This window comes from Sparus aurata, chromosome 8, assembly GCF_900880675.1.
Source record: "Sparus aurata chromosome 8, fSpaAur1.1, whole genome shotgun sequence".
Lineage (NCBI taxonomy): Eukaryota > Metazoa > Chordata > Actinopteri > Spariformes > Sparidae > Sparus > Sparus aurata.
The window spans coordinates 16520576-16546481 of NC_044194.1; the positions used below are offsets into that span (position 1 = coordinate 16520576).

At 41.5% G+C, this 25906-nt stretch overlaps 2 protein-coding genes across 4 annotated transcripts in view; one reads left to right on the forward strand and one right to left on the reverse strand.

Annotated features, from left to right (window-relative positions):
- Positions 1-1922: 1922 nt before the first annotated feature.
- Positions 1923-22480, forward strand: LOC115586652 (uncharacterized). Its single transcript, XM_030425848.1, has 11 exons — positions 1923-2133; positions 2639-2704; positions 3044-3126; positions 3634-3855; positions 4034-4095; positions 7338-7400; positions 7982-8151; positions 11466-11542; positions 12727-12861; positions 18650-18814; positions 21141-22480. Coding segments are annotated over exons 2-11 (1734 nt in total). The 5' UTR covers positions 1923-2133; positions 2639-2703; the 3' UTR covers positions 21897-22480.
- A 110-nt stretch (positions 22481-22590) lies between these two features.
- Positions 22591-25906, reverse strand: part of prickle1a (prickle homolog 1a) — a 29053-nt gene continuing 25737 nt past the window's right edge. For 2 of the 3 annotated variants that reach the window (XM_030425845.1, XM_030425846.1), the window contains exons 5-8: positions 25565-25768; positions 25163-25349; positions 24201-25070; positions 23218-24080 (exon numbers count right to left, since the gene is read on the reverse strand). In XM_030425845.1, the coding sequence (XP_030281705.1) occupies positions 23218-24080; positions 24201-25070; positions 25163-25349; positions 25565-25768 (2124 nt within the window). Of the gene's footprint in view, positions 24081-24200; positions 25071-25162; positions 25350-25564; positions 25769-25906 lie in introns of all 3 variants that reach the window. The other variant, XM_030425847.1, reaches the window with a different exon arrangement.

Genomic DNA, 25906 nt, shown 5'->3' on the forward strand with positions numbered 1-25906 from the left:
AAATATAATATAATATGATGTGGTAAGATGTAATTTAATGTAAAGAGATTGGATGTGATGTGATGTGATATGATGTAATGTAATGTAATGTAAAATAATAAAATACTCTTTACTCATTATTGTGGGATGTTGGGATATGGGCACATATATGCATGTGCATGGATATGCAATGAAAGTCAAATGAACTGTGTAGCATTATATTTGGGGACAAAAACATATTCACAAAGCACAAAATAAATATGTTTAATAATACAATATTATAAGATAATAATACAAACTCTGAACTATTCATTATATATGTTTTCTATTATAAACATATAAATAAATTATAAAGTCATCCTTAGTGGGGAATAGGTCTGTTTGAAGCTAAGAAGGTGGCTTCTGAAAGACTTCCGAAAATATAAACAAAGTAAAAGTTTATTTATTCTACTCATTCAGTCATGGAAATCAATCATGACTGATTTTTCTTCTTATTTCACCTCTTTCTCTTTAAATGTATTCCCCAAACATACATTGTGCACCTTTAAAATGTTGCCTGAAATATACTATCATGGTATAAATGCTTATGGTATATATCAAATATCTCCATCCATCCATCCATCCATTTTCATCCGCTTATCCGGGGCCGGGTCGCGGGGGCAGCTGCCTGAGCAGGGACACCCAGACTTCCCTCTCCCCGGATACTGCCTCCAGCTCTTCCGGGAGGACCCCAAGGCGTTCCCAGGCCAGCTGGGCGACATAGTCACACCAGCGTGTCCTGGGTCTTCCTCGGGGTCTCCTCCCGGAGGGACATGCCAGGAACACCTCCCGAGGGAGGCGTCCCGGGGGCATCCGAAACAGATGCCCGAGCCACCTCAGCTGGCTCCTCTCGATGTGGAGGAGCAGCGGCTCTACTCTGAGCTCCTCCCGGGTGACAGAGCTCTTCACCCTATCTCTAAGGGAGCGCCCTGCCACCCTGCGGAGGAAACTCATTTCGGCCGCTTGTATCCGGGATCTTATTCTTTCGGTCATGACCCAAAGTTCATGGCCATAGGTGAGGGTCGGAACGTAGATTGACTGGTAAATCGAGAGCTTCGCCTTTCGGCTCAGCTCTCTCTTCACCACGACGGACCGATACAAAGACTGCATTACTGCGGCCGCTGCACCGATCCGTCTGTCAATCTCACGCTCCATCCGTCCCTCACTCGTGAACAAGACCCCAAGATACTTAAACTCCTCCACTTGAGGCAGGAACTCTCCTCCCATCTGGAGGGAGCAGGCCACCTTTTTCCGGTCGAGAACCATGGCCTCGGATTTGGAGGTGCTGATTCTCATCCCAGCCGCTTCGCACTCGGCTGCAAACCGCCCCAGGACATGCTGGAGGTCCCGGCTCGAAGGAGCCAACAAGACCACATCATCCGCGAAAAGCAGAGATGAGATCCATTGGCTCCCGAACCAGATCCCCTCCGGCCCGTGGCTGCGCCTAGAAATTCTGTCCATAAAAGTAATGAACAGAACCGGTGACAAAGGGCAGCCCTGCCGGAGTCCAACATGTACTGGGAACAGGTCTGACTTACTGCCGGCAATGCGAACCGAGCTCCTGCTCCGGCAGTACAGGGACCGTACGGCCCTTAACAGAGGGCCCCCGACCCCGTACTCCCGGAGCACCCCCCACAGTATGCCACGAGGGACACGGTCGAATGCCTTCTCCAAGTCCACAAAACACATGTGGACTGGTTGGGCAAACTCCCATGAACCCTCGAGCACCCTGCGGAGGGTATAGAGCTGGTCCAGTGTTCCACGGCCAGGACGAAAACCGCATTGTTCCTCCTGGATCCGAGGTTCGATATCAAATGTCTCTCAAATATCTCTCACTTCTAACCCTCATATCAGGTTGTCGTTACCACGAGTCGCCACCAGGGTGAGGCAGTGAGCTGTTTCTTCGAAGTGTGTTCAGCGAAGAAGAGCAGACAGGAAACTAAACAGGAAGTAGAAGAAGCAGGCAGGAAAGCATCGGTGGTGTGGTTTATTTTGTTTTTAGATTATTCTGTTTTCTTTTGCACATTTTTTTTAATGCAAACATTAGTGTTCTTTGGAGATATGGGAAATATGTAAGCGGCACCGTTCTGCCAGGAGGATTCAAATCAGTATCAGGTGAACGAGTTTCTTGCGCCATGATGCTATTTAGCTAGGGTTGCTAATAACATAGCTAACACCGTGAAACTTTCTAATCCAGTAATAACAACATTTCACATTTTAGCTAAACGCAAAATCATTCGTTACAACACAGCGCAGTGAATCTATTACATGTAGTCGTATAATAGATGGATAGATACTTAAAAACTTTGTATATTTTGAAATTAGAAATGCATAAGTGAGTTCTGTCTGTACCTGCAGTGGTCCCCGTTGTCAGGTATGGTGATGGCAGGTGACAGACTTCGGGGTGGCTTAAATAAATAAAGCAGAAGGAATAAAAAATGAAACAAATGATGGAATGAAATGAACAATAAATTATTACCATGACACGAAGTTATGGTGGAGTTTAGGATGGGGTGTGGAGTACAAAGTGTTCTTGAACTGAGGTCAGACCTCTTGTGTGTTTGTCATGTGTGTGTTTGGGAATGTGTCAAATAAAGATTATGCTCCTTCCTTCTTATAGGTACATCACTCTCTACGGAGACATCTTGAGCGTACCAGGCAGGGAACCAACAGCAATCTTTCAGCAGTAAGTGGAAACAACTCAGAATTAATCACGGTTGGAAAAGAAATCTCACACGTTGCATCAAGTCATTGCTGCACTTGATAATACACTGACTGCCCATTTTTTTTTGTGGCTCAGCTAGTAGAAAGCCTTGTCCGCTACAACCACGTAACAAAGCATTTTTTTTTATAAGCACAGGATTTTGTTGTGGGCCTTTCCCCCTCTAAATAGATCCATTCAATCCACCACCAGCTTGGTTGCCCCAATGCCCAATCTAAAAATGACATCATAGTTACAGCGTACTTTACACACATCGTCTGACCAGCACACTCTTTTTTTATTTCGATTCTTCTTGTTTCGCAGTGGCATATCGACATGGCCGGGTATCAATTAGAGAAGCATATGAAGATCACTTCTCAACAATGGGTGCAAGAGATGTACGAGAGGTAAGGAGGGATGTTGTTTTGCATGGTTAAAATAAATTAGTTGACTATGCTATATCCATTGACACGTTTTGTCTCACACCATTTTTGCTTAATTATGTTGAAAAACGATTGTTTGTTCTACGCTACTATAAACCTAGCTGTTCATTGAGCTGTTGGACTCCGGTGACCAGTATCTTAAGTCTTTACTGGACTAGGGTCGCATTGAATGATCAGAATCTTGCAGAGAAAATTACTTGGAACATCATATCATCACATCTCATTGTGGACAGCTCCATGTCCGTTGTCATTGGTTGGGATTGGGATATTTAACTTAACGATTTAAGATGGAGGTACTTCCAAACATTCGACCTACAAATATAAACCTGTGAAGAATGGCTGTAGTTGTAAACAATTAGTGTTTTCTTTCTAAAATGTCATCTACCCTGAGCTCTGGAGCACTCTGAATGGCCATTCTGTCAAATCATTCTTAATCCAAAACTTTGCTATTACTGAATTGTTTCATTTCAGGTGAAAGTCCATCGAGTCGTCAATATTGTTGAAAAGAGGAATCCTATGCCTCGACCAGTGGAAGGGTACGACAGAGGCTATGATGATGACCAGTGGTATGGTGGTCCTCGAAATTACCAGGGCGCGAGAGAATGTCACGGTGAAGATGGTTACCCACCCAGTGATCGCAGATACTATGAGGAAAGCCACAGTTATCGCAGAAATTCTCCACCCCCACGGAATGTAAGACAATCTTGGAATGCATGTTTTGTAAACTTAAATATGTTATGTGTCACAGGTTTGACAGCAATGTGTAAAAAACAAATCGTAGTTATAGGACTACAGCCAGGTCATAGTCTACTGCAGGTCAAAATTCCACAGAAAACCTTGAAGATTGATGTATTTGTGATTTTGTTTTCAGGAGGGCCAGTACTCCCAACAGTCCTACAGCAGAGACGATTTGAGGCATCAGTTAGGCTCAAGGTAAATCATTTTTGTTTGTCATCTTTCTTATGCTAGGTTGTCTGTTGCTTCATTTGATCTTTATGTAATTCAACAAACTGACCATTAGGTGGAGGCAGAGTTCAGTCTTTTTAAAAGTGAACATTACTGGCTTGGTAGAGATTCAATGATCCTCATGGTGTGTGGCGTTCATCGCATTGAATAAAATTGGAATAAAATGGGTTTGCCAAGCTCTCACTTTCAATGATCTCTTTAAATTCTGTACCTCCACCAGATAGTAAAGACTATACCATCTTCACATTATTGCTTTTGCAAATGCCTTGTCAGAAAAATAAAGTTTTGACAAATACATTTAGTAAGCATATTTCCATTATCTGTGACCACACGGCTCTTAAGGTAACTCCACACAGGCCAGCTAACAGACGCTCACCCTCCCGGCCACTTCAACATACCAACAGTTTACAGGCCCAGGCTCCGCTTTCCAGGAGTCATACCAGGCTAGAGAGGGGGACAAAGGGCACTAGTGTCTACTCACTCTGCCAAATAAGCACTCCACCCCTTACCCCACCCTGAGAGGAAAAACAGCTGGACCACTCCCTCTTCAGTCAAACACCCACATAATTCTCAGATATTCTGAGCAGTGTGTGTATTGTGTCTCTGTTGGTCCTTTCTGCATTAAATTGATATTTAGTTGATCTTACAAGTTACTTGTACATTTTTCTCTTCTGGTAATGCAACATAGTAAGTCAGTAGCATTTTGGTCAAATTAGTTAAAGTGTGTGAAAAAACGTTTCTATTAGAAAGCATTTAACATGCCAAAAATGAACATTTAGACTAATAAAATACCTCTGGATGCATTATTCATAAACATGCATCAAGAATACACATTTTCTAACTTCACTATGACCTGTGAATGAATTTGCAAATGCATTGGGAGGCATTCTGAGGTGGCGATCACACTTTATTGATGAAGTGTGTGGGACACTGCATTTGAACTTCACGATCCATCTTGAAGTTGTTACTGCTTCAGTTTTTCTGGTGCTCACCCTTGCAAATTGACAATTAAGATTTATCTGAATATATTACGTGTTAAGTTCAAGAAATTATCTTAATTAGGACAAATGTCTGTGTAAAAAAAACAACTGAAGTTAAATCTGAAGTAATTATGACGCGCAACAGCTGATCAACTCAAATTAATATTTTTCATAGTGAGTATAGTGCAGACTCTCTCTTTGTGTCACTGGCCCCCATTGCAGGAAACATCTATGGAATTATGCACTTAAAGACTGTAACTTATGCAGACACCCACCTAATACGGCTACCTCACTAACAAATCACTTCATGTTAACTTTAACTATTTTTACACAGAAGGAGGACTGTGGATTTTAACCCCCATCATCAACATTGGAAGCACGTTAGAAACTGATCTTTCAATAGACAGTACGAACAGGAAGAATGGTTCCAGTGACCAAACAGTGTTTTTCTGTGCATGTGGGCAAGCTGACTGTTGTTTCCAGACGTCAATTTCAGCCATGTAAAAACGCTTCTTTGGGTCAGAGAGTTTCTGCGTCAGCTTCTGCAAATATGCAGCTGATTCCCTAATCCCCTCATCCTATCCATCCAACATGGCAGGGAGACTCTCTCAATCCTACCATGAAGAAGAAACTCTGAAAGGCCAAGTTGTCTAGCTTCGACTCCTACGTACACAGACTTCCTAGTTCACTGTACAACTATAAATAAAGCTTAAGAGGTTTGGGATAACAACAGACTATCGAGAAACTTGATGATAATTAGGTTCTACAGTGGCGTCATGGTGACAAAAGCTTGGATAACTTTTTCCGTATTACTTGAGGTTTTAATCCCAGATTATGAATAAATGCCTAATGTGTTTTTTTAGCACTCTCATTGAACAGTCCATAACTGCCATGTATCTTTGGATTACATTTTGACATGGAAGGACACAAGGTGTGTCTTTCTTTTTTAAGTTCTGACTTTTTAAATCCATTCATTAAATTGTGTTGTCATAACAAGTAAGCCCTTTTCTGTAGCTATCAAATAAAGCAAAGTTAATACAGGGTATTATTTGTCATTATTTTTAGGGTATTTTATTTTATTTTGTCTCAAGGGACCCACATTTATTTTAAGGATTCATGACACACCAAATTATTACATCGCTCTGCTAATATCTTTGTTTAGTGACTGGATCAAGAGCCTATTTCATGCAGTATATCTCAGCTTGCCAATACAGCATGTCCTTATAAATGTGTGTAATGTTTGGGTAAATTTGGGATAAATGCTTAGTTTACTCCCTGTGGAATATTTGTGTTTTCAAAAAAGAAAGTACACAACTTAAATGTTGTATCCAAAGCCTTTTGATGCTAGTTTTTTCCTACATGTATGGCTGTTCAGTGATGGCAAATTCAGTTTAGCCAAATGGTAGGCTGAGTCTTGGCTACTTCAAACAGACTAGGAGTCGTAAAAGTTTGAAGCCTTGTTAGACCTGCTCTTTGTTTGAGATGCTGCTCGAGTTCAGGCAGAGGTCAGGATAACCAGGTGCCTTTGGGTCATTTATACCTCTGGGCCTAAAGGTTGTTGTTCTGAAAAAATGTTAAAAAAGAGGTGACATTTCAGTCCTTGTGTCAGGCCTTTCACTTTTTAGATGTACTTGGTTGAATAAAGAATCTCAACTCACCTTTATATTGTGCCTTTCATGCAAACATGTAGCCCAAAGTGCCTCTAAAAGCAAGACACTGACAAAAAGTAACAATGAATTAAACTTTCCAAGACAAAAGATTACACCACAGTAACAATAAAATGTTCTAAATTAATAGATAAAAGACAATAAAAAAATGCCAAAATAATAGTTTTGATGACAGTGCTACGTGACTTCAGCTCCATAAGTGGGCCTAATCATGGCGCTGCCTACAATTGAAAACAGATAGATTCAAAACAAAACCATAATTGGTCCAAATGTGAGCTAACTGCTGCTTGTGCCAAACTAGAAGATTGCCTCCCTCCACAAATTGATCAGCGTGCCACAGTGCCCCACTGAGTCTGAATTTGGTTTGGTCCATTTATTCTGTTTCCATTACCCATCTGAAGGAACTCTTGACGATTACCCAACCTTTTCTCGTCTTAAACAAGTAATGATAAAAATGATGCATTTTTGAATTTACACTTAACATGCTCCCAGTTTATTTATCATATATTTTACTTCACCAAGCAGCAGCTGTTGATTTATCTATATTTTTTATGTTTTTCAGGCACCGTGGCAGACCTGCCCCTCAATTCCGCAGCAGAGGACGAGGCTCAGGTCCTCCTCGAAGGTCAGCGCCAGACAGAAAAGCCAAGTCACAACCTTCACATCCGCTTGGGTCTCTTGTATAACATAGCCTGATACCAGTTTAATTTTGATTTCAGAAGTGAGCTTCAAATCAAAATCTATAAATAAAATTGGTCTAGAACATTGACAAAAGGAAACAGTATTAATTGACATTGAAACACCATTTAAATTCCATCGTTAATATGTACTCAGAAAAGTATTGACTAAGTACTGTCTAGTGTGCAAGTTTTTCACAACAAAAAATGGTGAAAATTATGTTTTCTTTGAAAATGTGACTTATCAGCGAACTCTAGAGAAGACACTCTCTGAAAGAGTAACTTTTCAAGTTAAACTCCCAAAAGGAATTAATGCCAAAGGTTTCTGCAGATATACAATAATTAGATTTCAAGAAAGTCGCTGAGATTCCCGTGGCTAGGAGCTATTATATATTATACTTGTTTAAGTCGGGTGATATGAAAATGGGTTCTTTCCTCAAGTGATCATTTTATAGACCTAATTGACCTGAGGATTTACCTTTTGTTTAGTCACAAAAAATCCAAGACAATGTTTTGCGTATCTTTGTAGACAAGACCGGAGTGATCACCGGAGCTCTCCGCCTGTAGTGGTCAAACGGGATCGCTCTCCTGTAAGCAGGGAAGTCCAGCCACCAGTCCGCTCCGGATCCAACACAAGCTGCAGGAGCTTCTCCCCCGACAGGGACAAAGGCCACATCCACCAGCAGGCCCAGAAAAAGCGTAAGTAAAGTTTAAAGATTTGAAAAAGCCTCAGGTACAACCTCACACTGTGATCAGCTAAAAGCAATGAAAGGGTCTTTTATCACTGATTATACAGTAATGTACCTCCTGGCTGTTTTAATAGTGTGTAATAAACCGTATGTGCCCTGCTCTTAAAGGTCCAGTCTGAGGATTTAGGGGTACTTTTTTACAGAAATACAATATAATATTCATAAATATGTCTTCATTGGTGTACAGTCACCTGAAACTGAGTCCTCCATGCTGCACCGCCATATTTCTACACCAAAACAGACCAGGTTTTTTTTGCAGTCACCATAGGGTATGGTGAGGCCGGGGTATTCAGTTAGTTGCGATCTGCAACCTCACCACTAGATGCTACTAAATCCTAAGCACTGAACCTTTAACCTCATACCTGAGAGCCCAGGTCTCCAATCCCTATAATGATTAGTGGTCAGTAATTATAAACTTGAACTAACCTGAATTCACACTGTCGCAGATATTGAATTGTTCCCTGTTGTGTTCGTGTTACAGCAGTTCAATCTTTGATATTTAAACAATCATCACATCATCCTTATCCTGTGGTTCTTTTATAATTTTAAGCAGGCAAAGTGTAAGTACATTTATTTTAAAACACTCTGACGGAGGCGGAGAAAAGATCAAACTGTTGCAAAGGACTAGCAGTAATGGACCAAACTGTGTGACCTGCTTGCCTGAAGGGATTGTGTGACGTCCACTAACACACCACTCTGCTCTGAGCTACCTGACACTGATTGTGATTGGCCACAGCATGCAAAACCTGAAGAAGCATAAATAATGGCAGTGTTAGAGTGGAGTTGTGAAGTCATCCGTATCTAATTTAGTGTTTGCAGTTCTTAAACCCCTCTGTAATAACAACAATAGAGGTAATCTTCCCATTTTACCAAGGTATACGTGTAATTATGATGTAATTATAATGTCTAAAGTTATTAAGCCATTCCAGGTGAAGCATCTGTTTTCAGAGGTGGTGTGTTGTAATGTGAAGGGTCAGGGTGTGCTGAAACACGCTAAGATGTTAATTGCACTAACACCACACACACTTTAAGAGGCTGGGAAAAGGATACCCTCGGTTTATTGGGGTGGTTTGGTTTTTGATTCAGAACCTGACCTTTTCTCCAGTGAGAAAGCAGTTCACGCTCTGGCTTAACGATGTCTTCAGAATCACTCTGGGTCTGTCATTTTACATGCTTCTTTTGTGAAGTTTACAGGTTTTAGAACTTTTAATTAGCAATCCTGGGCTAATTTATGGATTCACATTTGACATAATCTTGTTGTAAAGTGATCCGACGTAAGCAATATTATTAGTCTGAGGCAAAGCAGAGTGGACAATAATTTCTCCAGTGCTTTGATTTCTGAGATGCTCGAACATATTAATGTTTTGAAAGCTTAGCTCTGTGCTGTACCACCCTTTGAAGATGCAATAAAACTGTGAGAGAACGGTTGAACCTCCCACCTCCACTCCCATCTGGGATAATAATTAGAACAGCACAGCAAAGTACACTAAAATAGGATTTTGCTGATTTGTTATACTAGGCTTTGTCATGCGAACAGAAGCTGTGGACAATGTCATTTTACAGGTCTTAGTCAATGGTGACTATCATTGGCAAGAAACACAGGGGCGGCTGCTACATGGGGCCCTCTACCTGCTAGGTAGGGGAGCAGTTGGAGACATTTAAGACCTCAGTTGTTTGAACTCCATTTACAAAAACTGGCCTTTACAATGTGAAATGTCAACTAGAGAACGACTAATTCTAAAAGTAGTCAAACCTCAGGACCCAAACATGTGTATATGACTGGACTCACCTTTTCTACAGTTGCTTTAATTGAAGTTGCTGTGGTATGCTTCAAACAAAGTCCTTGTCAGACTAGAGCTACAGTGATTAATCAATTAGTTAATTAGTTGAAAATTATGAAATTAATTGCCAACAATTTTGATAACCAAATAATTAGTTTGAGTGAAAACCAAATTCTCTGATTCCAGCTTCTTAAATGTGAGTATTTACTGATTTAGTTCTTTTAGACAATCAACTGAATATATTTTGGGTTGGGGACAAAACAAGACATTAGGGGACTTTATCTCAGGCTGAGAAACCACTTTTCACCATTTTCTGACATTTAATTGACTAGAAAACTAATCTAAGTGAGGAAATTGACAGATTAATAATAAAAAATAACTGTTAGTGGTAGCCCTTTATCGGAAGCCACTTTCCAACATCATAATTATGGAGGCTGTTCCGACAACGTTTATCATTTTTCAAACTGACAATTTGAGAAGACTCCCGTGCTTTATTCAGTTGTTGGCCAGGTGTCCAGAAGTGAGAACTACTCTGCAGTCTGTTGCTTTAGAGGAGAGATTATCTTGATGTGTGCATCGTTATTTTGAGCAATCAATGCATCAAGCCCCTGTATGAGAGCAATGTGATTCAAGTGTAGCCATTTGTAACAGCTATAAACACTTTTGTCTTTAGACATGATCAAATGTCACGTCATATTACCAAGTTTGTTTTCAGCCCACCCTGGCCTTGTATGTTTATATGGTCCAAACTACATTATCTGAGTATTCAGCCCTTTTGGAATCCTGAAGAAAAGCACCCACTGGGGACTCAATAGTCCTGCCGAGGGACTAAAATTAAGATGGAGCTTTTACCTTGTCTGACTCTAATCACTATGGGGGCTTTCTTCAGTAAAAACAAACAACTTGGCCATATTTGTTATTTTCTAGACTCGTTGGAGCCAGCGGAGGACAATATTTCAATTTAGGCACAGCTGAACTCCTCGACTTTTTGTGTGGGAGGATCCAACAAGGGAGTACTTAAAGAAAACAGTGATTTGTACTCCTCAGCTGCAGCATAACAACTTTGCTTCACGATTGTTCACAATAATAAGTGAATGATTGTTTGATGTCACACAGTAGAGAGTAATAGTCCTGCAGGGTATTTTTTTGTAAATGTTTTTTATTTTAATGTCATTTTGCAGTTATGAAACAACACAGTGGAGACCGCTCAGGAACATGTGTTTAGAGGCGGGGGGGGGGGGATAAAATATAACACAGGTCCCCATCGATATGCTGCAGTTAACGTGGCATGCATCCCAGAACATTGACCCACCAGGATGCTCCCCCCGGAGCAAATATCAAATAAAAGAATGTTATGTTGCCCTCATGTATTCTGTAGATCAGCTTCTCTCTTCACGATGATTATATACCATAGTTATTGGAGAAAGTGCTTGTTTGCTCACTTTTCTCTCTGTTTCCATCTGTCATGATACTTTCTCCACAGATAAGTCCAGTGTACCCACCAGCCACACTCCTAGCAGCTCCGTGGAGAGCTCTCCTCATAGTTCAGGATCTTCAAAGGTAAAACCAGCTTTTGAGGGCAATCTCAACCAGTACCGCTCTTGTAAGCAAAACATTGCAAGCGAAATAAAATACACCAACATCAAAAGTACTTTTACTGTTGCACACAATGGAACATATAATCTCAGTTAGTGTCAGCTTTTCACGGGTGTTTCAGAATATCACTTGCACCAATGTACTGCAATTACACAAAATCATTGTCCTCACATGTCCTAAGCATAGACACACATTTTGTTTGTTTCACGCTGTATTTCTTCCGGACTTCTCGTCTCCTCTTTCTTGTAATATTGATGCAGCATGTCCAACCTAGTCAGTCTAGAAAAGGTAATCACTTAAAGTCTTAATGGCTATTAATGATCAATCTTTAACATCCCTATCATGAATAAAAAATGTTTCTGCAGCAAATGATATTATTAGTTGTATTAGTATTAGTATTGCAGTAATATTAGGCTTTATCCCGATATGTGATACATATCATTATATTTTGAAATCTCCTCAAAAGCTCAAGCAAAAGACTAAATACCTATCGATATTGCAGCAATATTTTTATGATTACTCTTTGTATTTTCACAAAAAAAGTACACAGTGAGATGATTGAATCAAATAAAATGTATTATTATTATTATTATTATTATTATTATTGTTATTATTATTATGGGATATAATGACTACGTGGCTAAAGGCAAGTAATAGTCTACCACTCTCAGGTCTTAGTGTCCTTGAATTAATAGAAAAAAAAACAGGGATGTCTAAACAGTGTTATTGAATCCAACAGCTGGGAGGATAAATGGGTCAAAAATGGGTCAAAAACAGGCAAAACCTGTACTGGTACTGTAACGTGTAAAATAACAGAAACAAAACAGACTATTTGATTTGCTGACATTTCTGTTTTGTTTCCTTTAAATGTAAGTATAACTGACTGATCTATTTGTGTCATTGGGCGTTTGCTCTGATCGTTGTCTGTAAGAATCCTTTAATCAGAGAGATGTACTGTACGTGGTACCTCATTCCCGTATACTGCTGACATGCGACGCACATAATGACACGACATGTGCCATGTACAAAAACAAGAACTCAACATCCGTAAGGAAACAGAGTTGTCTCTATTTGAAACACTTTGAAATCAGAACCAGCTTCTAAACCTGGTGACCTCAGCTCTAACCCCTTAACCTTTGGCCTGCCAGGAACAAACTCCTGCATCTGTAGCGGAGACGGAGGAGGTGGTGGCTGCCAGCATGGAGCCAAAGCTGACATCAGAGGAAGACATCAAGGCTCGCCGGTTGGAGGCCATTAAAGCTAAGGCTCTGGAAATCGAGAAGGTAGTAAGAGTTGCTCCACGAATGACCTGACTTCTGTGATTTCTCTTAACTCTATTTTACGTCTACCATAACATGTTTTGTTTGACTCTTTGGTCCATTTGGTATCACTAGGTTTCTAATATACTGTAAAAAGTGTCACCTTAAACAGGAACCAGCTATTACTGAGCTCTAAAATCCAATTTTTCTAAAACTAATGGAAAAATCTGCCCCTTAGGTAAGATACTTTTCCTGGTTTCCATCACAAACGTTGTGCTTTAAGTTATTTTGTCTTTCATCAAAAAGAAGCAGTCTGCTTCATCTGTCTGTCTACAGGTACAACAGCCATATGCGCCTTGTCTCAACTTATTGGAATTCTTTAATTGTGATATTTATTTCTTATTCTTCTATACTAACATGAAGCTGACCCATGATTGACTAAGATACGCAACACCTGATAAACTTTAATGTCCTGAGGTCAGGGAGCTGTTCCCTGCAGTATATAATACACACATACTGAAGCACTTTGATTATTTGGTTAAATAAAAGTATGTATTTTTTCGCTGCACCCAGGACACTGTAACCCAAAAAAGGAGCTTCCTAATAGCTTCATCTTTATTGTGTGGTTACACCCGTTACATGTGTGGGCTTTACCCAGATCTCAAGGTGGGTCATGTATCCAGACAGCTCTTTTAAACTGTCTTTATGATTTGGCTGAGAGTCAAGGGGTTGATGTAAAAGGTAAATAAATGTGCCTTGGCTTGCCATACGTAATGTTTAAGAAACATTTCTGGGTGGGGAGGAGGAGGATAAGTCAGCAGAAAAGTCCTTAGCACCCGAGGTTGTGACGCCTCTTGCGGCCTGCTATTTGGAGTTGCGCTTTTTTCTTGGCCCTTCATCGCTCTGTACTACAGTGCCACTTATCTGTTCCCGTTAAAGCAGGGCAGGAATTGCCCCGCAGGATGCAGGCAGCCCACACACAGTGTGTTACGTCTCTTGGCATTAGCACACACATGCTTACCCTGCCATTTCCAACTGCTTCAACAGACGTGGTGAGAGGTAGAAACTTCGACCGTGTCTATACTGTAACATCTGTCCCAGGCTCAAACCACCACTGATCATTCGCTGCCCAGTATTGCCATGAACCGATCAAGTAGTGGGCAGAGTGGTTTGAAAGACCAGCTCCACTCCGCAGCAGTGGACCCATCCATCCATCCATCCATCCATCCATCCCTTCTTCTGTCTTTCCTGAATGGGATATTTTTCTGATCAGCACTGCTGTTTATTCAACCCTGTTAGCACGAGGCCAGATCAGTCTGAAATGGATTTGTCACACCAGCATAGCTCATTGTTTTTTCGGCCAAGAGCTTGCTGTAATGCATATTTTCTGTGGGTGTTTCGGGGTTTCGAATGAAATTAGAAACCCCAAACAAATTGATTGACACAGTAAACATCACTTGTTCTCATGAGATGTTTCAAAATATTTAATTATTTCTTCACAGGCTTAATGAATAGCATGCAGTTGTTTTATAAACCTTCATCACAATACCTCATTCTCTTTGAACAGGTGACAAATGGAGCAATTTATCATTCTCGGGACTGACCAAAGAACAAATGTGAGCATGTAAAATGGAAGAACAACAACATAGGAGCTCAGAACGTATTCATTCAAAACGTTGCTAAGTGCCTGGGAGTTATTTTCAGAGTCCATTCATCATCTCAATCAGCACAAATGAAACATATCCATTTCAACTATTAGCCCCTCAATCGAGAGGTCCGGTTTGCAGCTTGAGTGATTAAAATGGCTCTTTTAATATCCCCTAATGTGTACCAGCCCTCAAGTCATTACCCTACTTCCCTTATTATGCAGGACCCCTGCCTGCATCAGTGCTCATTTGAACAGAGCCTCGCTAAACGTCCATGTGAGTGCCTTATGTATAATCTCCCAACCCCCACATGGTATCCCAGCGCACACTCCTGTTGGTATGTTCACAATTTGGACCTCCACAAACATCCGATTTGGGCAGAAGCCCACTTTTTTAATGCTCCTCCTTAAGGCCCCTGGTGTTGCTGTTTCTCTTGGGGCTCCAGCCCGTCCTGTGTGGCCCCTTAGTATCAGACTTAAAGATCAGCTCATGGCTCCCACTCCAGGGAGGGAATTTAGGCAGCACCTCCCTGAACCTTTTCTCAGAACTCATAGAGCACACTCAGGTCAAAATCACCCTTCCTGTTAGTTCAAGTAACATGGGAGCAGTTGTGACAAAAATAGCTGGCTGTTTGAAGTCCCAACCAGCAATTGTTCAGTAGTTTAATAAACCTGGAGTGATGCTCTTCTTCTCATACACATGTATATGCATAGTCATGAGCATGCAAGCGGATGATGGCTCACAGTCTTCTTAGCTCCAGTCACATCAAGGGAAATTGCTTAATTAGAGTTCAGAGTTCATTTTAAGTCCACTTTTCCAAACCCTTTCCTCATCCCATTTTTAAGCTTTCAAGTGTGTAAAACTGTGTTTCTGGGATATAATGAAGTGAAAATGTGATCACTATCAACAAAGGCCGTAGCTTGGGAAAAGCTTAGGACGGTTTTGTTTGAAAGATGGCAAACATAATCAACCCAAAGTGATTAGAGGGGTACTGGTTTGTAGGACATGAACCACATGTTTGTCTCATTTAGCCCATGTTTCCTCTCCCATCTTCAAACCTGGAACCAATTTTATTTACTCTGCTTAATGATGCTTACTTAGTGAAAATGTATGAAAAAGGAAAAATCTGCTCTTAAGCAATAGTAGTGTGGAGAGTTATCTGAAAAAAACTAGGTTGTGTAATGTTAGATTAAGATGATATTAAATAAAAAGTTAAGAGTAGCCTGAGAAAGGACAGCTCACACAGTATGTCAACAGAAGGAGACCTGTGTTGTTGAATGAAGTTGACCCTGAGCTGAGCCGGCCACACGTGTCGTGCGTCTCTCGCTTCCTTGTGGTCGGGGCTGAGGACTATCATTATGTGGGGTGGCGAAATTCGCTTGACATGATCTGCAGACATTAAATCATCAGAGAGTCCAAACATCTCCCACAGTCTGGGATATTTCTGTTGGAGTTTACGTGACTCACCTCCTTCCTCTGTGTGTATACAATGCATGTTGTGATACACTGATAATAACCTGCGCTGCTATGATATTCATAGTCAAAATAATTATTTTAGCCTACCATGACGTTTGATGCGTTTCCCTGTAACTGGAGCAAACACTGTTCCAAATTCATGTGCTGTGGTGCAGAATGTGGGTGAGGGATGCGGGGATTGAACAGATAGGTGTGCATCAGCTATCTGAACATGCTCAAGCTAGTTCAGCAGGGGAATTATTAGGGGGAGAGAGAAATAAAATTTTTAAAAAGGCCATGGAGGACAACTGAGGTGATCTATTGGCTGGATGCATTGCAGTTTTTTTGACATCATTGTGACTGGCAGGTAGAGCACTATATTTGCATATGTGTAATTCTATGATATCACAAGTCCTTGTCTGACACAACAAATTGTGCACCTGGATTTTTTTTTTCACCCCAAGAGGTCTCTCTTTTAGCCTTTTTGTTTTTTTTAAACATGGAGCCTTTCTTTCGCTCGAAAACACAGCAAGTGGCTCCCATGTGGCAAATTGTTTCCATCCATATTGTTCCAAGCTGAATGCCATATTGTTTTGTATTTCTTTGACCTTTACTGTGCATTCAAGGCACCACCCAGCTGATCTCCCTCCCTCATTCTGATGAAACGCTCTCGATACTGACTGTGGCAAATTTCACAGGTCTTGAAATATCATAGACTTGGATCCCAGCATTTGATTTTCTTTCCTTTCTTTCTCAATGTTGACGGTCAGTAAATCATAACTTACAGACACTTTGCATGCTCAAACCCTCTAAATTCTCATCAAGTTAAGCATACAGTTAAGCCATGTGACATTGATGTGACGAATTTACAAAAGCGTCGTTATCGCCATACAAATTGATGGATACACAATCACGAGTTAAGCCTAGATACACATTATGTAATGTGTATCTAGGGAAAGAAACAGCAATTGTGGTTTTAAATTTCCCCGTAACTGACAGGACCCTGGAATAAAGCCGTTTAACCGGTTAACCTCACATTCTGCTTAAGACTGGACACTGATTTAAGTTGACAGGCCGGCATTTTTCTTTTCTAAGTTACGAAAGCTGACGGCTTGTGTTTTATTACATTTAACCAACAGTTAATGTTTGATGAGACACTATCGACATATTTTGTTCTACAATTAAGGTCTGCACAGCATTTTTGGAGGCTGCAAAGTTTTTTTAAACTTCAGTAAAATTGGTGCAAAGATTGATTGCTTTCCATCTGATGAAGAGTTTACATATAAAATATATGGCTTTGTTATCTTTAAAAATACTTATTTCCTGGAGGCAGTATGCTTTTGGGGGTCAATACGCCCTGCATGACCACATATAATAGCCTGTTTTTGTCAGTAGACATTTATGTAATCTAGTAGTTGGATATGATTTCTTACATGTAGCAGCCAATAGAATGATTGTTCTAAACCACAGGGAAGCCTTCCGTCTGCCCCAGTGACTCTAATTTAAGGGGAGAGGTGATCTGGGCTGCATTAACTCAACCCAGAAAGACCCAGATGTCCCAGAATGCTCCTTGACACGCCGTTGTATCCCTAAACCTCTAGGTGGCTTCAGTGCAGGGCCCCACATTTAGCCTTTTCTCTCCAGGTGATAAAGATGTTGTGAGCTTGCACCTGGGACACTCATAAAGAACTTAACAGCCGTTTTTGGGTCAGCAGTAAAATCCGAGAGGGATGTGAGAGCTTGTTACAATGTGGTGTGAAAGAATGCTACAGCACCGGTAACATACTCTAACACCTCATGTCCCTTTTGTGATGGGCGCACATGCACGTGAATAGGCTTGCACACAGACATTCACACACCTGTTTCGTGGAATGCACCAATTTATAACCAATGCGTTGATTACGTTTAAAGCTTGATGTTGACATGGAGTTGATCTGTAGAATTCAGAGAGTCTTCAGAGGTTCCCACTTTTTCTGTAAGATCATCTCAAATTTGTTGCTCAATGGACTGATAATATCAATAGATTAATAGGTTATACAATTTTAGATTTCGATTTCGTCTGATATACTGTTTATGCATATAAATGTTCGTATGTGGATAAAATAACTGTCAGATAATGAGATGCATGTTGTAACTTGATTTGCGAACTTGCAAAACAGATACTTCAATATGTGCTTTAGTCCAACCTGCTCACTTAGATTTAACAGCAATAGATTTCATACTTGTAGCTAGCACTATTTTCTCTTCTAAATCATGAAACCAAACCATTCTTTGTCATTTTTGGTCACAGATTTGTTTTTTAAGAGACTCTCAATACCAGAGACAGCCTGTAAAAGTGGCAGGGCTGTACGTAAAGGAACAATCTTTGTTCCAGCTTAAAACTAAAGTGCGGTCACACCACCTGAATACAAAACACAGGACCCTATCACTCCCAAGTTGATTGACAAGGCCGTATTTTTGGTTATGATCTGATGACAAAATACAAAGATAATCTTCCGCTGCAGTTTATTAAATGTCTGAATAACCAATCAATCGATAGTATGTAAAATTATGTGTAAACAATTTAAATGCCTCAGAGACAGACCAATCTATGATCAAGTCATTCTCTTTTTTTTTTCTTCAAATTTTGTTTTTTATTATTCTACACTATATAATTTATTGTATCATACTGAATATTGACATTACTGACATTATCGTTTTGTTTTGCGCAGCATTATAGGCAGGACTGTGAGACATTTCGCACCGTGGTGAAGATGTTGGTGACCAAGGAGCCAAGTTTGGATAATCTGCTGCAGGCTCCACTGGATGCAAACCTGTCTGAGATCAAACAACGCTGCCTTGATGACCTGAGGCATTTTGTGAAGGAGCTGGATGAGGTATTAGAAGCCACAGGTCACAAAACACTGAAGTGACAACATGGAGTCTTACAATATTTTTAATATGCAGTGTTAGGAGAGGGCCAAGGCCCAGAGTGCATTCTGTCTTTGCTGCCAAACAACAAAACAAAAGGGGAACCAAGTTTAAGAGACTAAGAGACTGATGAGCTGAAAAAACATGTTCTAATTATGTCTTTGCTCATAAACCAGGAACTTCCCATTGCTTACATAAATCATGCATGCGAACAGCACTCTGTATTACTAATGAGAAGCTCTGTATTTCGTTTTTAACCATATATGGGCAAAAATGGACTTCTGCTCCATATCCTTTTCCCCGGAAGGGGAATTCTGGTGTACCTGGTACTATGGTACCACCTCCTTCGAGGTTAGCTGAGCTCATACTAAATGGATGAGTAAAGACCACTGATTGGTCAGAAAAATCGTCACTTGAAAGTGGAAGTCAGTGTGGCAAGCTTGTCCATCTAATTTGATGGAAGAGAGAGTTTATACTACGCCTCCTGGCTCTGCATTAGTCTCTCGCCTACATCCCCCTCTGCCTCAGCATCTCACGACATCGAGTCGGAGAGCCCTATCAGTTGGTGGCATGACTTGCTGACACCAGAATGGAAAAAGGAGAACAACAAGAGAACCAGTATATGTTTTAACTCTATGGTATCTCTATTTCTAAGGTCAATTCCAAGTGATTTATATGCAGCAAAATACAGAAATTTAATTGAGCTGCTGCAGCAGGCTGCCACCAGAGCAGCACCATCTTGGAATAGGAAAAAGTAACAAAGTAACAACTTATTAAATAAAAGAAATATCAAGAATTGTATTGCTTTTACTCTATGAAATTTTGACCTAGCTGTTTTATGCTTTTTGGTAAATAAAACTAAGTAGATCATTTGATCTATTGAAAGACGAACACTGTGTCTCTTTTGATCTCTTGTATCCAAAGTTTCTTCAACAAAACTTTGTCAAGACCCCTTGTCTTTAAAATTCCTTAAAATGTCAGAAATGTCTTTGCTCCTTGAGAAGGGACTAGCTTAAGTGCTGTTAGGACAGATAAAGGGATACCTAGAATTTGGGGTACACCTCTCTCTGGCCTTTGGCTCTCTGTCGGATACTGAAACCTCTTAGAGAAGAGAGAACTTTTTAAACACACAATGTTATCATGCCCCTGCAACGGAGACCGCTTATCAGGTCGTTAAAGACACAGGAGTGTAGGTATTCATTCTTGCTCACTCTGGTGCACAACTGTGTTGTGAAAATCATACAATAAACCTTACTACCTATGATCAAACCTAGGATGAAGGGAAAAATACCCAGAAGTCTGCTGTTTACCACTGACCAACATGAAAAGGATACCCCTTCCATGCCCCCAACAATACGCCCACTAGTCGGAGGGAGCCCCCAATAACCATGATTCACCCTGAAATGCTTCTATCAATATGTAACTGGAAAACTCATGTCAATAACGGTATGACCTTGATTCCGGCAAATAGACATTTCACTGACTCAGATGGAGTAGCTTAAACTATAAGCAAAACAGAAAAAGGAATGACCAATTATAGAGCTCTCTTGTTTGTTTGTTTTTTTTCCAAAGAGACAAATGGTGACTGTTGCAACATGGCAGGAAAAGGGAAAAAGAGGATTTAAGGATACTAAGGGTATAGCCCTGACTCATGCAGAGGCATGGAGTATAATGGCAGAGACCAGTACAGGAAATAAAATTAACTGGACAGAAGTCGGACCACCATCAAGCATTATTTGGCAGAAGGAAAATAGGGAGGTTGATGAGCTGGCACACCCATGATGGTACAAACTGCATGTTGCCTGCTAAATGTAGCCCTTTAAAACTTCGGGGAAGATTTTTCAGAACAGATAATAGTCCCAGAAGAAGAATGGACGAGGCTGCTAAATACAACCATTTGAATTCTCCCATTAGCACAAGGGGTCGAAATGCTCAAAAAGCCATAAAAGATCTCATGCTGCCAAAGGGGGTATACATCCTGAAAGAAAGGAGACAGCCAGTAGCATGACCACCAAACATCCAAGGACACTGTCACCGCTCAGTCACAGTAGTACGCTGTTAGAGATGCTCATGCCCGGATTCAAAAGCCTTTTCTCACCAAAATTACAGTTATTGAGAACCATCTCCAGGTCATTAATTTGAAGACCATGAAGACTTTTCAGTTTTTTACATCATGTTTTGTCCCTTTTCCCAAAAATCATTGAGTTAACTTACAAGACCCTCTGGAACCGTTCTAACCTGGTTTGGATACTGTTCAGGACACAAATCACTAATGTGCTGTCTTACCCCTAGGCCATCACCCAAGGGAGAGATGGGCCCGACCATGGCGGCTCCAACATGTTTTCTGCCACCCATGTCCCGATGAAAGAGGATAGTCCAAAATTTTGTTCAATCACCCCAACCAGCACTTACAGAAAACAAGAAGAAGGAAAGCAACCTGGAAATACAGGGGAATCTGTCCATTACACAGCCAGGAATCAAGGAGGAGGAAAGCAAATTGGAAATACAGAGAACTCCAACTCTGGCCCAGAAATATATGTACCTGTGAAACAAGAGAACCTGGCCACTCCTGGACCAGAAGACAGCTACTCTGAACCAATTGAGTTGCTATCTGAGAGCGCCCCGCCTCCTGCTAAGCAAGGCCCAATGGAGGACATGACAAAGCGCCTGCAGCTGTACAGCCACAGGGGTGACAAATTCAGCAATTATCAACTCTCAGATCCCATTGCCTGGCGGGATATAACCTACGCCAGACCAGGATGGGTACCAGACAGCCTGCCGTATCTCCAGATTGGTGAACGGTACTGGGAACTAAAGGCTGAAAGCACTTTTTCCTTTGCTAAAACCCCAGCACATGTAAAAAGTCAGATGAAGGATAAGGTGGCCTGCGGATTAACTTTTTATAATCATGATGAAGGCCCTTGGTGTGAGGTCCAGTCTGAGAATGGGGCCAGGATCTGTATCCTCGCCGCCCCTCCATCAACCACACGCATCCCACCTTTGACTGGGCAGGAACCAGTGAGAACAGAATGCAAAAGTGGGTGTTAGGAGAGGGTCGAGGCCAAGGTTGCATACTGCCAGTGCTCCCTACCAGAGTAAACACAAGGGGAACCAAGCTTAAAGGTCCAGTGTGTCGGATGTAGGTGCAGAAATGTAATATATTTATTATAATATTTGAATCCATGTATAATAACCTTCTTTTACGAGTTTCTGCCATGTTGCACTGCCATTTTTCTACAGTAGCCCATAATGGACAAACCAGACACTGGCTCTTGAGAGGGCTTTTTGTTGTTTTTTTTTATGCAGCCCCCGTATGGGAGTGTGAGATGATAGGTGAGCAGTTGGTTGCATTCTGCAACTTTATCCTGCTTACATAAGTCATGCATGCATATTCTGTATCACCAGTGAGGAACTTTGTTTTCAACATATATAGGCAAAAACTCCTCCTCAGCTCCATTGTATAAAGGAACACAGACTGAGGTAGTATGCTTCATGGGAAACAATTTATATAACTATAAATATAGAAGTGGCAAGCATAGTAACTTTTACTCGGTATGGTATTTTGCACAATGCTTGAGACCTTTTGCTAAATAAATCCAAGTAGATCATGTGATCTATGAAAAGACACTGTTTTTTTGACTTCTCAGTATGGTCTTGTCGGTGTGTACTTGAGATTAGTAAATCAAAGCTGAGGTGTGACTTGTCTCTTCTTCATTCCTAGCACAGACAAAAAAAACACAAATCATGATATAGATATTTTTATTACAATTATCATCTATCTTAGCCTTATATTCCAGTTTGTACATTTTTACAGATTACAATGGTTTTGCTTACAATACAGTGACCCATAAATACAATTCTCAACCAAGCCTTTTAATACACACAGTGTTTCTTTTATGTTAGCGCTGGGCAAGCAGGGAAGAAAACACATTTGAAGAGATTGGGTCAGAGTCAATTTGTTATTAAATCTCTGACACCCTCATGGGAAAATGACTCTGTACCAACTGCCAATAGTTAACTGTTACTGCCATTTAGGTACAAAGCATGTCATGTGCTCAAGGGTATAAAAATAGCCATTTTGTTGTTTTTTTAATTCTACAATATATACATTAATATCTTCACTGTCACACAAACACAGTTTAGATGGTGGTTTATAAATATGTGTTACTCTAAAACGCTTTGTTACTCTACTGGCAATTTGTAATACCACGTTAATATTCAGAATAAGAACTTGTGTCTTACACAAACACCTTGATAAACTGATCGTGTGAATTATGTTATAGCAAGCAGACTGTTTAAACAGTGGACACAAAAGGCAGACGTGAGTGGCAGAGCATTACCCAAAGCTGTGGATAAGAGTAATCACAGTTTAGGAAATTATACAGTTTTTCCCCTTGTGCCCCTTCTTCTTTTTGGACTTAGTCCTTTGGCCATAAGGAGGAGAGGACATGCCTGCCACAGGACTGGGCAAGTCATCAGTATAGTAGTATCTATGGGGCCTAGGCTGAGGAATGGGCTGACCTAGGAAAAACCCTTCCTCCTCAGAATCAGAGGAGGAAGAGGAGCATGTGGAGCACCAGTCATCATCATCCCCATACAGCCCCATGAACCTTTCCATGGCTGGGCCTTGTAAGCCATAGTCTGACATGGCAGCAGGACTTGGATGGCCGTGGAAGGCTTGGTGCCCCTTGGGGCCTAGAGCGTTGCCTCTATGGTCCACTTTGTAGCACATTTGGGCCCTATCTTTGGGCAGCAGGTTAAGAGTATTGTCAGAGCGTGACTTGCGACTGCGATGCCTCCTGTGGTGGTGATGGTGGCGACTAGAGTTAAGTTCCTGGCCCTGCTCCTCGAAGTGATACACTCTCCTGCGAGTCCGTTCACTCATAGGTGGTTGGCGCACTGGGAGATCGCAATAATGGCCATTGTCCACCACATCATCAGAAAATTTGACTTGCTGCTGCCTAGATTGTGAACGGGTCCTCCTGAGGGCAGGCACATGAGGTTTGGGTCTTTCCTCTGGAAGGGGCAACTCCTCTTTCTTTGGAACATTTTCCTCCACCTCCTCCTGCTCAGATACAAGGCTCTTAAGGGAAGTTGCACTTCTGTGTAACATAGAAGAGTTGAGGGTTCCCATATTACTGGTTTTCTCACAGTCTTCGGTCTCCAGTTCATGGAAACCTTGCAGGGAATATACCAAAGGTCTATCTTTACTATCACCATCCACTGATGCCCCTGGAGAGGAGAGAGGGAAATTATTAAATGTTTGCATATGGACACAAGTCTTTAAAAACCAACCATTGTCATCACATAAAAGATTACTTTCTCAGTATATGATCAATCATGTCTACCCACCAGTAATATTGGAGAGTGCTAGTGAGTCCATAGAGTCTCTGACACTCTGATCTGTCTTCTTGAACTCATCTGTGATGCATTCCAAGGAGTCATTATACCATTGTGGCTCCTCTCCTTGGAAGCCTCCTCCAGCCCCATGATCCAGCTCCAACTCTTGGATCTTTCTGCTGCTGGCTGGGCCTGGATGGCTGCCATAGGCTGAATCCCCTAGCCCATCCTGTGACTGGGTCCAGTACATTTCTGCCTGGTACTTCTTACTAGCCAAGCTCCCCCTTCCTCCTCCAGCCCCACTGCCAGCTTTTGAGGACTCTTGCTTTGACTTTACATCTTTTTCGGAGATCCAGAAATCTGTGGGTCTAGAGTCACTGGCTTGCTGGAAGACCCCATGTTCCCCAAACTTTAATAGCAGCTGAGTCATGTAGTCTTCATGCTCAGCCCATTCTTCCTCCTGGTCCTCAGGTGCCTCTGCTTCCTCAGCACGCCCTCTCCAGAAATGCTCATCCGATAAGTTCATGTGCGCAAGCTTGTTGGTCAGGGTGTCATCAGCATTCCCACTGAAGCCAGGGAACCTATAGTTGACAGAGGGTGAGAAGAGGAGTGACTGTCGGCATTGGTCCGCCGAGCGACTGCTCTTGCCCATGCGCACACTACGGCGGGATTCACGAGAGCGCGCTGACTGAAAAGCTGAGTCGGAGGAATCGGAGGCATGGACATCTTCCCCAAGACTGCAGGCCTTGGAGCAGTAAATGCGGCCCTGGTGTGGCAGGAAGGGGCAGCCCAATAGAGAGCTCTTACACTGGGCACAGCTGAAGCAGGTCTCAGTGGCATGCCAGTGTAGCCCATCATAGGTCATCTGAGCATGATCAACACCTGGAAAAGGGGAAATGTTGAGATGGTTATTAATAGTACTCTAAGGGCTAGACAACCATGACAGGTGTTTTATTTTAAGAAAGTCATCTTACCAATATGTTCTCCACAGGCCTCACAGTACTCAGCATAGAGAGACTCAAAGCAGCCACAACAGTATGGTCTGCCATCCTTCATGATATAGCGCTGCCCCCCTAGAATTGTCTCGCATTCAAAACAGGAGAAGTGCTTCATGTGCCAATGGCGCCCCTCTGCCTCTGTGCACTCATCAGCGAAGATGATCTGTAGACAAAGATATGCACTGGATGAGACACAGATATACATCCTACATTTCCCTTTCTGGCTGTCATCACTCTTTATATATTTGTGTTGGATGTATTCGAGACAGTGGAAATGTAAAATAAATTATATTGCTATCCCAGAGGAATTTGAAAGACGATAAAACTTCAGACTTCAGACAATGTTTTCTCTCAGTATTTCAGTCTCGTGGTTTTTACCTCGTCGCAGGCTGAGCAGCGTGGTTTGAGTAGCTCAGCGTGGTGCCTTCCACAGTGGATCTTTCCATCATGGTAGAAGTAGATCAAATCCACCAGCAGTTCGCTACATGTAGCGCAGGCGAAGCATGCGGGGTGCCAACACAGCCTAGGGCCCGCCCTTGAGGCGAACACTGCCATTTCTCCACCGTTGATGTTTTCACCACACTGTAATATGCAGACATTGTTGATTATAACATCCTGTAATAACTCTGAAATTGTTCTTTAGCTTAAGTTCCCAAATATTCTGTGATAAGATTCTCTGAATCCTGCACAGGCAATTACATCTATCGCACAAGTCCAAAT